This window comes from Ornithodoros turicata, chromosome 6 (assembly GCF_037126465.1).
Source record: "Ornithodoros turicata isolate Travis chromosome 6, ASM3712646v1, whole genome shotgun sequence".
Lineage (NCBI taxonomy): Eukaryota > Metazoa > Arthropoda > Arachnida > Ixodida > Argasidae > Ornithodoros > Ornithodoros turicata.
The window spans coordinates 66,787,288-66,804,402 of NC_088206.1; the positions used below are offsets into that span (position 1 = coordinate 66,787,288).

At 46.8% G+C, this 17,115-nt stretch overlaps 1 protein-coding gene across 2 annotated transcripts; it reads right to left on the reverse strand.

Moving 5' to 3' along the window:
- Positions 1-8,807: 8,807 nt before the first annotated feature.
- Positions 8,808-17,017, reverse strand: LOC135398231 (tetraspanin-33-like). Of its 2 annotated transcripts, XM_064629649.1 has the most exons (5): positions 16,966-17,017; positions 14,554-14,708; positions 13,043-13,300; positions 12,029-12,564; positions 8,808-9,210 (listed from the first exon to the last, which is right to left on the reverse strand). In XM_064629649.1, exons 1-5 carry the CDS (start codon positions 16,991-16,993, stop codon positions 8,919-8,921), a joined length of 1,269 nt encoding a protein of 422 aa, XP_064485719.1. In that variant the 5' UTR covers positions 16,994-17,017; the 3' UTR covers positions 8,808-8,918. The 2 variants fall into 2 exon arrangements, with proteins under 2 accessions (XP_064485719.1, XP_064485720.1); XM_064629650.1 differs by lacking the exon at positions 13,043-13,300.
- Positions 17,018-17,115: the final 98 nt, after the last annotated feature.

Below are 17,115 nucleotides of genomic sequence, written 5' to 3' on the forward strand. Positions count from 1 at the left end.
ACCTGTTCAATGTTGGGTTGAGGGTAATGTGTTTAGAGAAAAAGAAAAGAAAAGAAAAAACATAGCAGGCTATCGAACAGTACTTTTGAAAAGCAGTCGTTCCTGCGTGCTGCTGAAGCATTTTGGTAAAGCCATTTTCAAGTCCACGCTATTCGTATTTCTTCGACAGCAAATTCCAACTGTGCCGTCAAAGTGTCTTGAAAGTGAAGAAGTACTCTTAAAAGTATTTAATACCCTATCTTAAGAACCTTTCAAGGTCGGGTATTTAGCTAGTACTTTACTCAGTTACATTTTTAGATAAGTTTTGCGAGTGTCTTGTACACTGTTAAAACAGAACTTCACCACATAGCACGCTCCTAGCCAACCATCATTCCGAATGATATCATTCTGTGTATTGATTTGTTGAAAATGGGAGGAGGCGCCTATTTGGGACAGATTATCTTGTCCCAGGTAGGCGCCTCCCCCCTGTTTTGAACAAATCAGGGCACAGAATGATATTCTTCGGAATGATGGTTGGCTAGGAGCGTGCTATGTGGTGAAGTTCTGTTTTAACAGTGTACAAGCCTACTGACGTGCCCAAAAAATGTAGCCAGATACGGAAGGCTCTCTAGCCAAAAATATAGCCAATATTTGGCATCTTTTTTTTTCTCTCTCTCATCTTCTACAGCTATACAGGTGATGAACTTCAAGCATTACTTCCAGTTCCACCAATACAGGTAGTGAACGTGACACTATTGTCCACCGCTGCCAGCGCACCATCGTCATATCAAGCAGCCCGTGGCAGCAGACCGCGTGTATTGCCAAGTATTACAGCTGCCTATGGACGTAGTCTTTTACACTGAAACTACTTTTACTGTCCCGACGGAAACTATTTTACAACCTTTCATACAAGGGTTACCATACCTTTCAAGTAGGGCATTACAGAGCAAAGTTTAGTTATTGCAGGTATAGGATGGCGTTGGAAACGCAATAAAATAGCTATCAGGCTTGAGCTTCCAGAAGAATAAAGAAAACACTTTGCTTTGTACGCTATATTTCTTGTACTCTGCTTCTTGGAATAAGGTAACAGTAACTAGTAATTGGATCTGGCGGACACCCAAAAGCGTGCCGAAAATCTGAAATTGACAATATAACCTCGTTCACTTTTCTGGCCATGAATTTTTCCAATATCGCTTTGCCGCACCAGTTATGGTAGATGTAACTCATGTAGAAGATCTTAGCTCTGTTCAGGTTCAGACCAAAAGCATTCACAGGATGGTTCCATATGGTAGTCTTCGTCATATTCACTACAAACTCGATGTCAAATTTCAAGTTGGGAAAGTTGTGGGAACCCCTCTTTTGCCTGCACTTCGAAATGGTCTTAAGAATTTCCACAGTTTGATTACTGTATGTACCCAGCCGCAGAAAGTGATCGAGTTGTGTCAGGATTTTGGTTCCCAAGACCGCCATGTTTACGAGACTCTCCGCTCCGCTCGTGAAATTCAGCAGCCGGTAGTAAATTGGCGGAGCGATCATTTCTCTTCCCGACGAGGTTAAATTGATCTTGACACCTGTGAAGGCACCGAATTGGTAGCTGGGTAGACCCAGTGCCTTGTGGAACAGTCGCATCTCTCGTTCGTGATCCTTAATGGCCAGTTGTCTCTTCCAGAAGCCAAATACGTTGACAGGAGGGGAGACGTTGTGAAAATGAAAGTCCGTGGTCAGATAGATTCTTGCTCGTAGTCCTCGCCTGATAATGGGAATGTCTTCTGGAGGAAAATACTTAGGGACAAAGAGCATCATGTTGTTTACGATGTAGTCATACATTTTGCGGACTGAAGCCTCCTTGAGTGGATCTCCGAAAGTTTCGGCTACAACAACGTCCCAGAGAAGCCCCGCCTGTAGTGCTTTTTCGTTACATAAGCCATTAGGGGTGAGATTCTTGATGGCGTCCAAAAATGTGAACCAGCAGTCCACGCTTGCCTCTATGATCAGCAAGGCCTGGGATATTGGTTGAGAACTGCCGATTAGGGTGCTGAAAAAGTTCTTCAGCCTGCTTACATTTGACGCGAGAAATCTGGTCGATAAATCGTAGCCAGAACACGCGAACCATTCCTTCCGCCAAATATCTTCGTCAATACCTGGTAGAATATTCCGCAGAATGTCCAGTCCCGAGCTAGTCAGCTTTCCTGTGTCACCACCTTCTTTAAATGCTCGACCTGCTAGGCGAACAAGCTCTTCGAGATGGAACTCATTTCCTGTGAGAGCATTAAACCTCCTCAATGCACGACGCCGGTGTGACAAACTCTGCTCCTCTACCCAGTTCAACGAGTTGTCGGGCCGAAGCTGGATGGTTCCGTTAAACCTGTTGGTGCTGATCAGTATTCCTGGACGCATCCCATATAGGAGGGTAATTCGAAGCAGGAAGGTCAGCATGTCTACAGGTGAAGGACTCGCTGGAGGTCCCAGAGCATACACGAGGGCTTGAATCGTAGAGTCCACCTCTTGGTCTTTGTGAGACGCTTCCCAGAGGCATTCGCTGTAGTACCTGGCGATGGTCTGACTTGCGGCGGTCTTACTGCGGGTGAATGTAGGGATGGTAACTTCCTCCAGCTTGAGGTCTTCAAGGACGGATGACAACTGGCTGCTGTCCCAGTTGTAGCACGTGTAGCTGTAGATATCTGCGCAAGGGTTCACGCTCATGTTGGAAGACATCCACAATGCGCTTATGAGGTCGGGGCAGCAGAAGTCCTGGTGCTCTTGTTGTGTCCCCGAACCATGATGCTCGAAAAATAATTGCATCAAGATTGTAGCTACGATGGCTACTGCGATGAGCACTGCTGAAGAAATGATGATTTTCGGCAGCCTACAGTTATCTGCCATGTCACGCCTGACTTCGAGAACAATGATGGGAACGGAAATGAAAAGGCACGTACCCAGCGTTGAAAGAACGTGCTTCCTCGTTGCACGCAGTGCACGGGATGCCCATCGCCTCGTTCACGTCACCAATATATTACTATAGTATCTTACTAACAAATAGACGCGTTAATAAACGTGGAAATAAATGCGTTTTTCACCAAGTACAATGAAGCTGCGCGCTCTCCTTCCTTAGCCCTTGCAACGCTTATAAACAACGGTTTATAAATGATTTCTACAAATTTTGTTCGTCCACGTACTGAGGGTGTTGCCTTTATTTCGAATATTAACGCGTTCCTTCGAGGAGACAGAGAGAGAGAGAGAGAGAAAACAACAACGACATTTATTAGACTTTCGTGCGACTGCAGCGAATAGTGGCTAAGAGACGCATTTCGCCCGCGATTTCCTGACTATAGGGACCGTGCGGCACCTAAAGGGGGCGCGCTGCTCAGTCGCGACAGCTCCGCCAACGGCGGTCGTGGATGCATCCGACGTGATACCACTAAACCGGCTCTATGCATTTTCAAGTGGAACCGTAGCTTGCGTGGCGACCGCCATAATTAGAAGGGCTGATTTTTGAAGTTCAAATAATGTGGAACTTTCAGGGGCGCGGACGAAGAGAAGGGCGACGAACTGCGTAGAAGCAACCACCACATTTATAATGTAACAGTGCGCAAGGAGATGCAGCCATTCGCGTCTGTGTCGAAACACACACCTGTAAGTAGTAGTACGTCCACAGGGTGGTTTATTCGATGCTTCACAAAATCCTAGCTTGCTGGTGCAAACTAAGCACGTTTCACTGACTCCAGCCACTTGTGACGTCATGTTCTTGACTGAGTCTGGCATTCATTTCGTCCTTTTGGCACGTTTCTGCGCACATACCTTCTTCACTGAAACCTACATCGTGCGTCCGCTTTCTTCGCACAAATAAACAATAACGCTGAAGCGATCCTCACAGAAGAAATTATGCAGAAAGGTGTAGACCGCAAATATGCAGCTCACCATTGACACGACCTTTTTATCGCAGCTACCGCCGTGGTCATGCGGTTGTTCGGTGCGTATAAATACTAAAGTTGTTGGACAACGTAGAACTTCCGTTCTCACTCTGAGGCTCGCCAACCAAATTACCGGGAGCAATATCGCCCCTGGTCTGTGGCGATGAACCACCCGAATCATTATCTCGAAATGAAGTTGCCATTTGGACGATGCGACCTACGGTGATATACTGTATACTGTAGCGTTTCACCCTCACGAAAGTGGCAACTGTAATTCACTATTCATTTTTCAAGTCCTCATTCAGCATCATCGGAGCTAGAACGAAAGACAGAGAATATATTAGCTCGTGTTGTGCACACCTCATGCAAGCCTAGTTGGAAAAAGAAAAGAAAAAAGGAATTGGTGCAATTGGACCAAAGGTGGGGAAGTTACTTTTATTTTGCAGTGCACTACCGTTACTCACTACTTTTTCAAAAGGCAACGCGTTACGTTATTCGTTACTGTTGCGGTAGTAGGTAACGCGTTACTAACTTCTTAACTTCTGATAAGTAATGCCATCACTTCTGCATTACTTCACCAGGAATCATTATAATATATACCACATTTCGGTTGAGCCACATAAAGATACTCGACAAATCAGTATACAAGCAATGTTAGGCACAAACAGCGGTCACATGACCACAACTTACACTTAGGATCTATTACAACGCAGAAGCAGTTGACGTTCAAAATTTGCATTTGGGAGCTCGTGTGTCAGAGAGGACGTCCTTTGCCGTGACGTGACCTTTTATCTCACACAGTACAAATCCAAACGGTACTTGGTACTTTTTCACCTGTTCAAGGGGTAGAGACTATTTTTGTGTCGCTTTCACCCCATTCGTCCGAAAAGTACGGGAGGGAGAGAAAAATGAAGGTAGTGAACGAGGGTGACATCTCTACGATTGTAGGTCAAGCGGTGTATTTTCTCGTCTGTGCGACACCCTACCGGCCAGAGGAAACGGACTCGACCACTCGTTCAGAGGGGTGAGCGAGCGCGCTGGTAGCGACACACCGCAGTAGTATCGGTACCGCTTGAATGTGCTCGAAAGGTGGTTTGAAGAATTACTGTCGCTGTTCGCGCACTCCTCCGCCCCTCTGAACGAGTGAACAAGCCCGCTTCCGCTTGTCACTATAGGGTGTCGCACCGAGGGGAAAATACATCACTCACGCGTTCCGTAAACTTTTGTCGGGACCTGTACAGATTAGAGATTCCAACTGGACCAATATTCCTTTTTCCAGCTGAGAGGACCGAACGCGCGTCACGAACGCTATTCGCTTCGAGTCCCTTGGTGGTATTCGAAGTATAGAAATCATGAGAAATGAAACATCTCGTTCCTATTGAAGAGCCTTTTAGGTGCTTGCACAGTTAGTGATGCAACAGTTCCCGTGTTGCAAAAAAAAAAAAAAAAGAAAAGAAAAAAAAAGACGTTCGCACTTCACATGTAGACAAAGCTGTAGGGCGGCGATCACGCAAGCTACTTTCTCTGGAGGCCGCATCGCGGCGCCACACAGTGCAGTGGCACAGTCCCTAATACTCCTCCAGAACCTGAAGAACGTAACGCCGCGACGCTACTGGTCTGTGAGAAACAGATTCAATCTGCGGATGCTTTGGCTATACACACCTGAAAACAAACAATACCTCCGTATACGTCACGGGGTCGGACGCCAAGAAAATGACGTCACGACGCCTGCAGACGTACGTGGTTGGTTGACGCGGAGCCCAGCTTGCTAGCCAGAGTGGACCCGAATTTACGCTTCTGTCTTCCGAGTCTCATGCCGCGTGCCATTGAATCCTTAGCGTACGGCCTTCGACTAGACGTTCATTTTAGCCGTGCCCTATTGTTCAACATGGGAAAGGTAAACTGAACTGCATGACGTGTGATGATGTGGAGAACACTGTACGCATATTAATTAACTGCTCCAGACACATTGTCCAACGTAATGATCTCAGGGCCGCCTTGGAAAGACTAGACCACCGTCCTCTAGACATAGTGAAGCTCCTCGGAGAACGGTCGAAGGATCTTAGACAGCGTGCGACAGCTGCTTTAATGACATTTCATGTGGATGTTGCAGCTCGTCTAACGTTTCAGACTTACTGATTTTTATTTTCAAGTGTTTTGGAGTAGTCGGCTCCTGTGTTTTGTAGGAGCCACCATCTCCATATTTTTCTTTCCTAACTCCAGTTCCAACCATGTACACCTCCACAAAGAAAGAAATGTAAAAGGAATGTAGGTTCAGCTACACAGAGGGAAGCGTAGTCATTGGACGTGCTTAAAGGAAGAAACGGTCAACGCCCCGCTACGGTTTCAAAAAGTGGATCCCAGTGGCAGATATAGGAGGGGGGGATCGCCCGCAATCACCAAGTTAAATATTAGGTCCCCCATTACGCACTTCGACAAAGAAATCGTCCCCTCCAAATAAAAGTGGGCGCCTTGGCACGTCCCTGTTTGGACGTACCACGCTGCCCAAGGGTACGTTAGTACCGCTGCTATGCATTACCCCAAGTGGCTTAACTGACTGCACACTTTCCCTGATCGCAGACGCCGCGTCATAGTGGATTTTCATTGTATGCTTTCCCATGTACTGTGAAGATTGCTACCAAGGAAAACGCACACACACAAACACATTGCTAAGGACACATCTTGACACCATTTCTCACGCTTGCGATGGCCCGACCGTCGTGCATGATAACGATAATAGTTCCCCCTTTCTTTTCTAATTTTCTTTCAATCCCTTGTAGACGCCCCCTTACTTTGCATCTTCTGCCGACTCACGTCGTAGTCACAACCGATCATTGTCATTTGTCACAGAGGCTGGTGACGCCGAACACACCCAAGCAGCACAATGTACTGAAAGTCGAGTGCAATAGGGGTGGACGGTATGTGTCTTATCAATGTTCTTTGGTTTCACGACTCTGTTCAAGGCCTTCCACCTACAGTACATTCTGCTGCTTGGGCAGCCGGGTGTATCAAGCGCAGCGTCCGAGGTCAAGCCGTTAAGCCTATTTCTCCTGCTAGGGGGTGTGGCGATCCGGAACTCGGTTGTTGGCGGTGCAATTTACTAGAATATCGCGGCGTGTTTTGTACTGTATGCGACACGGTTGTCTGAAATCTGCGAGCGCGTGTCAGGCTGGTGTAGCGAACCGAGGTCGTCAGTTAGTACCGCCTTCGCCTCACTTCCGTGACCAGTAGGGCACCCTAGCGGTGACTACGCTGTGACAACGCCACCAGACGGGAGAGATGGTCTGATAATGTCCTCCTGAACAGAGCGCACGAGGAAAAGCTTGCAGACGACGCGACGTTATCAGACCATCTCTCCCGTCTGGTGGCGTAGTCACAGCGTAGTCACCGCTAGGGTGCCTTACTAGTCACGGAAGTGAGGCGAAGGCGGTACTAACTGACGACCTCGTTTTGCTACACCAGCCTGACACGCGCTCGCAGACTTTAAAAAAACCGTGTCGCATACAGTACGTTTGCTTGTCGGGTAGTGGCAAAAAAAGAAAAGAAAAAGAAAACCTCCCAGTTTCAGGCTCGTAACTTCAACTAGGCGTTCCCGGGGTCACATGTTCAGGGTAGCGGGGCTTGCGCCCAAGGAAGTTTCGTTATGCTTGAAGTCTTGGCCTTTTTCAGGATTACCAATTTATCTTCTGTGTGTGCCACCGCGTGGGTCTTCGCTGGATGTGCTGTGTGTGTGACATCTTCGGTGGATGTGTTGTGTGTGTACCTTGGAGAGTATACGGTGAAGTCGTTGGAGCTGCTCCGCCTACAGTGGATCGCCGGTGACGGTCAGGCGGGGTTAAGTTCTTTCATAGCCGAACGGCCTGGTTATCCTCACACCCGTGACATTTAGAGTGACACATGTACACATATATACATTTTGAAATGTTTCTGTGCTTCAAGATACCGGCACTTTTTGTTTGCTATGCAAATGAGCCGCCGCCAAATCTGTGCGCTGAAGTTGCGCCGGAAGGGACGTTCCCATTTTTCCTTCGAGGGTCAAAGGCTGTAACAACTCTGATTCCCATGACATCGAGGTATTGGGTGAATGTTTAACTGCACTGAAGAGATAAACGGGTCGGCGTTGTAGATACAATCCGTGTCGGGGCCCTCGAAGGAAAAATGGACGCCCCTTCCAGCGCAACTTGAGCGCACGCGATACGGTTGCGGTTCACTGGCATAGCAAACAAAAACTGCTCGTGTCTTGAAGCACAGAAGCACTTCAAAATCGCTGACATTTCGAATAGCTTTCGATGACGACGGGCTTTAATCCAGTCGTCTCACTTAAACACGTTAATTAATAAGTCAATTATCGAATTTTAGTTGGTCATCGAACACCGATGCGACCGGCTATAGGAAAGCCGTCCGCTAGGCCAGGTATGTTATAGACGCCCAAACGGCATATCTGGGGCTGTCATAGATTTTCCATTAAAAACCTAGCGTGTCTCGGGATCCTCAGACTATTTAAGAACTGTCTTTTCTTGTGGGCGTCGTGACGAGGAAGACGTGCAACAAGACTCCTGAGAAGAAAATATATCGATAAAGGAAAGGGATGAAGGGAAAAGCCACTGGAAAGCTTGATGCTGCCAGTAGTTCGTACAAGAATGCAGGCTTTGCCCTTCCTCCGTATGTCACAGAGCAGGAGCACCACTTATAGCGCTCCTACCTGAGAACCGTAGCATGAGATTCATCAGCGCCACGCTCCAGGAAGTGGCAGGCTCTCTGTTCTTTGCGTTTCGCAGTTACTTGGACTTCCTTAAAAAGGAGTATTCATCGCACAGTTAAGTGCATGCAAGGAAAATCCTCCGGCTATACGGCTCTATATGTATGTACTTGAGGCATACCTATATCACTATTGCTACTCACTTCTCTTTCATGGTGTCCACGCATATATGTATTCGTCATTTTCCTCTAAAAATACCACGTACATTTGGCAACACTAGTAGTATCGGTCGGTGCATGATTAGCGCCCTCGGACGTCCCTGACTATGCCTAACGGCGATCGACGACCACGTGGTGCCCTCTATGTAGCGGGCACGGCGTCCCTGGTGATGTCCGCTGTTTATCCCGGACGCAATATTCACAGTTGGGATTGAATCCATTGTGCTTCTTGCAGTCCCAGGAGAAGAAGACTTTAACACGTTCGTCACGACACCGTGCTATGTGCTGTATTTTTTCGCGGCTGATGGCCCTGTCAAAAGGCGTTCTCGGGGTCCTGCAGGGCTGGATGAAATGTGGTGTCTCAGATACGTCTTCTGAGTATCCCAGGTCGACCAATAAACTCCTGCAACACAGGTCTAGTAAACAGATTGAATGGTTGTGTGCTAAGATAAGGGCGACCACACAGCTCATACCTATACAGCTCATACCTGGTCCCGCTTGCATGAAACTTTGAGAGTACTCCAGCCTATTGCTTGTCAGTGGGCTTGAGTGAAACACACATTGAGTGTTGCACTCAAAAAGTTTTGTGCAGGCAGGCACAGACTAACTCATACCAAGAGGGATTGGAACACGGGCACTAAACCCAAACTGAAAACTGTTAAAAACCTGTATTTTTTGCTGAACGGATACTGAACCAAAATAAATTTAGGCAGTTACTGGTTCGCGAAACAGATGTAATGTGACCATGACTTGCAGTGGATTGAGCCACGTTGTCAAACAAATTCGAAAGTGAAACTGAACAAAACAAAACAGCAACCCAGGGGTTGCAGGTATTTCTTTCTTGTAGGTATTACGAGGCCGTCCTTCTGACAGCGTACAACTGCCAAAAAGAGGACCCCGTTGTGCTATGTATGCGATTTCTGTCGTCCTACACACTACGGTGGCTCTCCGCAGCGCGACGACACAGTTCGATCTCGGAGCGAATATGATGAGTGATCATAGAGAGTACAGTGTATGCTACTGTAACGTTGCTACTGTAACGTTGCGCCTGAAATGCAGATCTGTAACACGCAGTGTTGCTCTGAGCCACTGCTGTAAGGATGTGCTTGCTCTTAACCCATGGCTATCTGCTCAAAATTCAATGTGGAGTTCGAGGCTGCCAAATGAAAAAAAAAAAACGAACAAACAAAAGGACCCACGGTTTTTGCATGCATCAGATTCCTGCAAATGAGCCAGCAAGAAGTAGATGGCTTGCCTTGATTCAGTGTGTTCAACCCGGCACTGAACTCCAAATGTGCAGTCTACATTTCGCTGAAACTGATTATGAGTCACCACCAAGCATCATGAAACCAGTCGGCAACAACTTTCCGTATCTGTCTGAAGTGACATGTTGCTCCGTCGCTAAATTTACCTGATGCGAGTGAGCAATGCCAATGAATGAGCACTTGCACACGACAGATCATTGGGTTCGGACTCTATGCAACCTTCTCGGGGGAAGCGTCTGCCAGAAGAAACTTCGAGAAACTACTCAGGAGGCGACGCTCCGACCTTCGCCGTGTCGATGACTGAACCCAGCTGACGTCACACCGCATCGCTCCTCTGAGTGGATGCAGGTAGCTCGTTACATGACGCAGGTGCTCTTGGCTTGTCACATGGCCTTCGCGCGAGTGGCGGAATCAAACGTCTGCCATAGGCACACATAGACACACTGCCATGTCCCAGCATGTTTGCTGGGACAGTATTTATAAACCTCTACCCAAGAAACGTCATCATGACAGACTGGAACCAAAACAAATTAGAAGGAGAGGGCTGGGTACCACGAGTGGACACTTTGTTCGCTATCTCCTACTAAAAGAAAAGTAGGACGGAATGTTGCGTCCCTTCCCGGGATCATCGTAATCCCCTCAAGACCGTGGCTTTCGGGCGCGTCTTTGTTCACCTCTAGCTTCGAACGTAGTTCAACTTTACTAAATTGGTGGCGCTGCCGGACGCTATGACGTCATTTGTTTACAAGCAGGGAGAGGTCTATTGTGTAAAAACATAATATAGTGTTAACATATTTAAACGCGGTCAAAGAGAGCGCTTTTCCCTCCCCGCTTTCCATGCTCCTGAAGCTGTTCAGGAGAATCTGACCAATTCACATGATGTGGAGGCTGTTGTTTCGTTCTTGCCGCTGTTCTACTGAAGTTCTACTAAGCCTGTCTGGTCATCATGAAGAATGTGTTACTAGCCACTGGCTGGTACCTCTCATACCACAGCATCGCGAGAACAACTCCTGGAGAAGCGCGCAAAATGGACCGGAATACCGATTGGGCCCATCGATCACCTATTCAAAGGATTGGTGTCTTGATGTTCCATGTGATTTGGTTTCTTTTTAAAAATCACCCGCTTCCTATCACAATTGCAGTGCGCTTTATCGTTCAGTGTGCATCCGCAAATGTCAACTGTCGGAATCGTTAGTCACATTCTGTCACTTTTTTTCCCGATGTCACGTCTCTCAGCGTGACTTGAATTCGAATGGTACAAAAAAAAGAGAAAGAAAAAGCTACTTCCATAATCGTCCCACCTTCCCACAAAAAAGGACGTGAGTGTGGTATGCGATCGGTTGGTATGAGTTGTCCTGATATGAGTTGTTGCGGCACTAGTTGGGTCTGGTATGAGTTGTCTGGTATCAGTAGTAGTGGCAGTGAGCTGGCTTGGTATTAGGTGGGGAAGAGCCAATATAAGCTTCATGCTGCATGGCATATCATTATATGTGCTGCAGTTTCTAATGCTTCTGCCTTGGCTGGAATGTTTTGAGTACAGGTGATATGTTCAAGTATATGCTTGTGTAAATATATCTCACACAAAGGCATAAATGTCGTCAGTGAACACCACCAAAGTGTAAGTGATGCCACTGCGACATCTGTGAACTGTCTCCTAGCAAGAGTTCATGCTACTTTATGACCTCCGTTCTCCGCAGCACGCTGGAAGCTTACCAGCAGCTATATGATAAGAGACGGAAATGGACTTTCAGTGTTGCCACACGACGTCTATAAATTGACCTCTGCATACACCACATTTTGGTTGGTAGGAACATTTCAACAGGGATGTTTGACAGTGACAATTTGCACACAAACAAGGTCACTGGTCGCATAGGCGGCAGGAGATCAATGAGGCCGCATCTCCGCATGTGATCGCCTTTCATGTGAGCCTCAAAAATTGAAAGCGAGATAACTTACTCTTGAGGGGTCTCCGCAGCTTCTATATTTGCCATTTTCGTGTGATCCTTGTTTACAGCCTTTTCATAGTTCTCGTACGCCTTCCTTGAGGTCTCCAAGTCGAGCAGTACGTCTTGAGCCATCGACCTCACTATGATCAATGCAAACTCCACGACTATGGTGACTGCTATGAGGAACAACGTGTTCTTTCGTATTACGCCGATCGCCGCGTCTACGCAGTTTCTGCTGTAAACTATAGAGAACGCTTGCTTCCGTCCCATCGCTAAGACACCGATGGAACAGTATTTCTGTTTCAGGGCGGCTTCGATGTCTTCGGCATCCGCTAATATGCAGCAAGAGTTAGGGACACTGCAGCGTTCAGAGCTGGGATTATCTTGGCTGCAGTTGAAATACATGTTCTGGTTCCAGTCGCGGAAGCCGTTTGAGGTAACACCGCAGCACTCGAAGTTGGTCTGCAGGTAGTCGACAACTGCACGAATTTTGTCATTGTCTCTGTAGTACTCAATGAGGTGCATATTCAGGAGTCTTTCGATGGTCTGGAAAGGAAAAAGCACCGTTGTATTCTGTTACAAGGGCAATGTAACTGGCAGTAATGTATTGTCAACTTTTAAGGAACGTGCAAGCCAGCACAAGCTTCGACTTCATGAGGATGGCAACATAGGACTCCCCAGTGCACCCCCCAATATTTCTGGACACCCTCCTCCCTTCCTGGCCTCCATGCGAAGACTGTTATTTCAGCTTGAGACACGTGTCGGGACGGGAATGGTGCATCACCCTTCATCAATCTCTTTGACTCGTGTTGCAGAACAGCCAGAAGCTCTGAACGCAATTCTGAAGTCGTCGCTCATGAAACTATGTTGCCAGGCGGTAGCCTTACCAGGCATCACAGAAATGTATTTGTATAATTTACACAGTATTCTGAAGACACAAGCCAAGTGAAACTCCTAGCTGCTGAAGACTGAACATGACTTCAGTTGCTGATATCACCCGTAATTCAGTACCTTCAGCGCTCACCTGTGGTGCTGCTATCGGTATCAGGACCAAAGCCAAGCCAGCAAAGATGTTTAGCATCATTAGGAGACAGAGCAGCAATGAGTATGTCCACAGCAATAGTATGCTCTCTCGTACAGTGCCCACAAATCCAACACATCCTATCGTGAAGCACACAATACCAAAGATGATGAAAGGGAATTCGAGATTGACTACGATGGTGAGCGCCAAGGAACCAGGAACGAAAATGACGTCGTCCCATCGGTCGAACAATAAGTAGGCCTAAGAGGGAAGGTACGTGAGATTGTGTTACTACTACGTGTATAAGAGAGCAATGTTGTCAAAATATAGCGTTAGGTTATACTGGTCCACACTTGTTCCACTAACAGCAGATGGTATAGTCATCATCAGACAGCAGTGCTTGTAGCAGTGTACATACCGTACGCAATGAAAGTGGTCCTTTACGTAATTCACGAATATTTGACGTAACATAATGTAAGGATACACTTTGATTGTTTGACTGAAATGTTACATGGATGATGGATACGAAAGCTACAGACTAATCTGCAAGAGTGCTTGCTTGGAGAGATTGCTTGGGCGTTACCTCGGACTAGTTGTAGTTTATAGTTGGTTATTCTGGGACGATAAGGAATTGTTGCGTAATACAAAATATTGTGTCGTTTTCGGCCATTCTGCAAAACCTACGTAAATAATCATAGCTTTGTAGAGCCTTTTTTCTGGTCCTAATCTTCTGGTGCCCTCACTCGTACTTCCCTCCCTCTTCTCTCTCCGCTACTGTTATGGACGGACTTACTACACCGTCGACATAGATAATAGGAATATAATAATGATAATAGGAATGAGGGAACGAAACTGTGGTACAGCTTTTGAAGTGCTTTCCGGCTGCGGTCGCACCCAGGTGTCACAACGGTTCATCGAAAGGTGCTTAGACATTAGCTAAACGAATTTTAAGGATCAGCGCTGCCTCCGCGGGTGGAGAAACCCCCACCGGCGTGACGTCACTCCGCAAGTGGAGGAGTGTCAGGGCAGAGCTCAGACCGAAAGGCGACGCCCAGATGCACGCGGCATCCCTTTTCTCAGAGGCGGGCCACCATTGGTCGGTTACAGAATGACGTTTCCTCGTTTTTCCGGTGAGGGAGTTCCGGCATACTCTCAACATCCGACGCCTGCTCTGGTGTGGTATTCCGTCGAATAACAGTGAAATTACACCAGTACTTCACGTTGAATTTTTGATAGCATGGTTAGGTGGTCCACGAGGAATGAAATGACGCTAGTTCCAAGCTGGAACGGATGCGACCGTCCCTTTAAATCTATCGTACCAAACGGAGAAGAACGCAACAATAAGCGTGGATGCACATAATCATATAGTGCATATTAAACAATACAAGAATCAATATTCTAGAAGTACTGGAGCAGTTAAATCGCGTTAAACTTCGCTGGTATTCCTCATGGCGTTGGTACATCCGTTGCACTTTGAGTCCCTACAGAATAGAAAGTGTAGTTTGCAGACTTACGGAGACTGCAGTAATGACGGTTCCGAATGACATGAAGACGGAGTTGAGGACGAGCAGTAAGTACCGGTGAAATGGATCGATGTCGATCCTGAATGGGGTGTCGTCTTTTCTGGTAGGTGTCTTCCTTCCCCCAGATGACGTCACCTGTTTGGACCCTATACGAGGAGACAGGAACACGTCACTAGCACAACTGACAGGAAACGGTAGCCCCCTCACCCCCTGGCAGCGTTGCTTAACATAATCGCGACAGAAAAGCGCTACCCTATAGGGAAAAAAGGTAGAATTTCCTGCCCATCTCGGTAGAGCTGTATTGCATCCACATTTCTACTCAAATCAACTTTACGTTTTGGGTATAACTGCAGAGTAGAAACAAACTACAGAGTATTAACTGTCGTTGCACCTGCCTGAGTAGGAAATTCTACCGTTTTTCCTATAGAGTAAACGTGAGAGAGAGGAGCTGCTTATACTCGCGGAGGAGAAGGCGCGCGCGCGGATTGGCCCAAAATGGTAGACGTACTGTCGTTCTATCAGCTTGGGCAGGAAATTCTACCTTTTTTCTTAGAGTGTTGCAGTAGTCAAGGCAGTACTAAAGAATTGTTTTAGTTTTACGTTTGAGGGCAGCACTTTCTTGGCTTCAGAGTGCACACAGCCGTGCTGCATGTACCATGCCAAAGAACGAGGGATACCAAAGGATATAAGGCGTAACTAAAAACTTCGGCGTTTCGAATCTAAATTACCATATTCTATACACCTAGATATACCGTAGCGGTGTGACTCTTGCATTCTTGCAAGCTGGAAGTCAGAACACGTCACTTCTACGAGCGTAAACAACGAGAATTAGCTGAAGCAGGTCGACGTATAGCTCAGGTGAAGGTCGTACTGTCGTGGCAGCATACCTGACCGGAAATCGGAAGACCCAGGTCCGGTTGGTGGCGTCAGCACCTTTCCCTGAGTTGCTCGAATCCCTTAAAACATTTGTTGTGAAATGAACAGTATCTCGCAAGTTTTTAAATTTTATTACGAACACCACGCACGTGCATAAACAAACAAACAAAAATTCAGTGGGAATTTAGCGGTAAATGCGAGAGAAATGTATTGGCATTAAGCGCCTTTTCCGGTCTATGCTTTACTTTTGGGTGTCCACTGCCGGTCTAAACCCGACTTCCGTTAGTTCACTTCCCGACTATACTGAACTTCCGGTTCGGCACTTTCAATTACTCTATGTAAGTCCGTTGAATTAACCCTTAACTACCCTCAATTACTTTCAATTGCCCTTTAATTACTGAAGGTAACCGCAGGATAGGTGAGGTAGTCTTAAATTTAATTTAATTGCCTTTAATTCCATTTACTTTCTCTAATTACTCTCAATTTCCCTTTAATTGATGTTAATTCTTTTACTTACATTTAATTACCTCCATACCTTCGGTAATCTTTAATTTCATTTAATCTTACTCTTAATTACATGTATCTTACGTTCATTTCCTTTAAACTTTCTTGCTTTAACTACCTTTAAGTGCCTCTAATTACCTTTAATTACGCTTACCTCTTGCTCTGAATTATCTTCATCTACATCAATTTCATATCATTTACCTTCATTTGCATTTATCCTCTTATCTTCCCTTTACGTCTCCACTTCACCTCTGCCTAGGTGAGGTTTCACCATCTCTCTCACACACACATATACGTACATACATGCAGCTTTTTCCACATTGACACTCAAATTGCTAACGCATTAAAACACAAAAAAACGTACCTAGCAAGCAATCACGGAAATAGACCTCTACCCGAGAAACGTCGTCATGACGTTGGTAGACACTGAAACCGAAACAAATCTGAAGGGGAGGGCTGGGTTCCAAGAATGGACCGAAGGTCGCGTCCCCCTGAGGGTCCATCGTAATCCCCTCAAGGCCGTGGCCTTCGGGCGCGACCTTGTTCGCCCCCTAGCTTCTAGCGTAGTTCAACCCTACCAAATTGGTGGCGCTGTCAAATAGTATAACGTCATTTGTTTACAAACAGGAAGAGGTCTATTGATGTGCTGAGGCTGGGACACAGAAGGAAGAGCAAATACACAAAGCCTCAAGTGCACAAGAAGCAAGCTTCTCAACCAAGCTATGCCGATATCCGCACACACATACAAAGCACACAGTTTGCAGAAACGTTGATGGGGATTGTTCAGTCTTTGATATTTTGCCGCCACGGGATGGGACTTCGCCATCGCTTCGCGGTCGGAATAAAAGGCGAGCCGCGGCGGCTGTCCTTGCGTCCCATAATGAAAGGCACAGGAAGGCGGTATATCGCTATCGTCGCTCCAAAGTACTGACTGGGACTGCCGTCACTTACGACCCGGGTATTTGAAGCATGCCTTGGAATTTCCGTAATCGAGTGAAGAATTTGTGTTGAAGCACACGTTACCTTGCGTTGACTTGAGACCGGCTCCCATGAATGAAGGAAATTCGAGAACACGTTTTCCTCCTCTTCTTCTTCTTCCAATCAAAAGATGGCCGTGAGCCGCTAAGGGAGATTGACCAGTACAAAAAGGACCTGTGTGTGGTAGTGATGGGC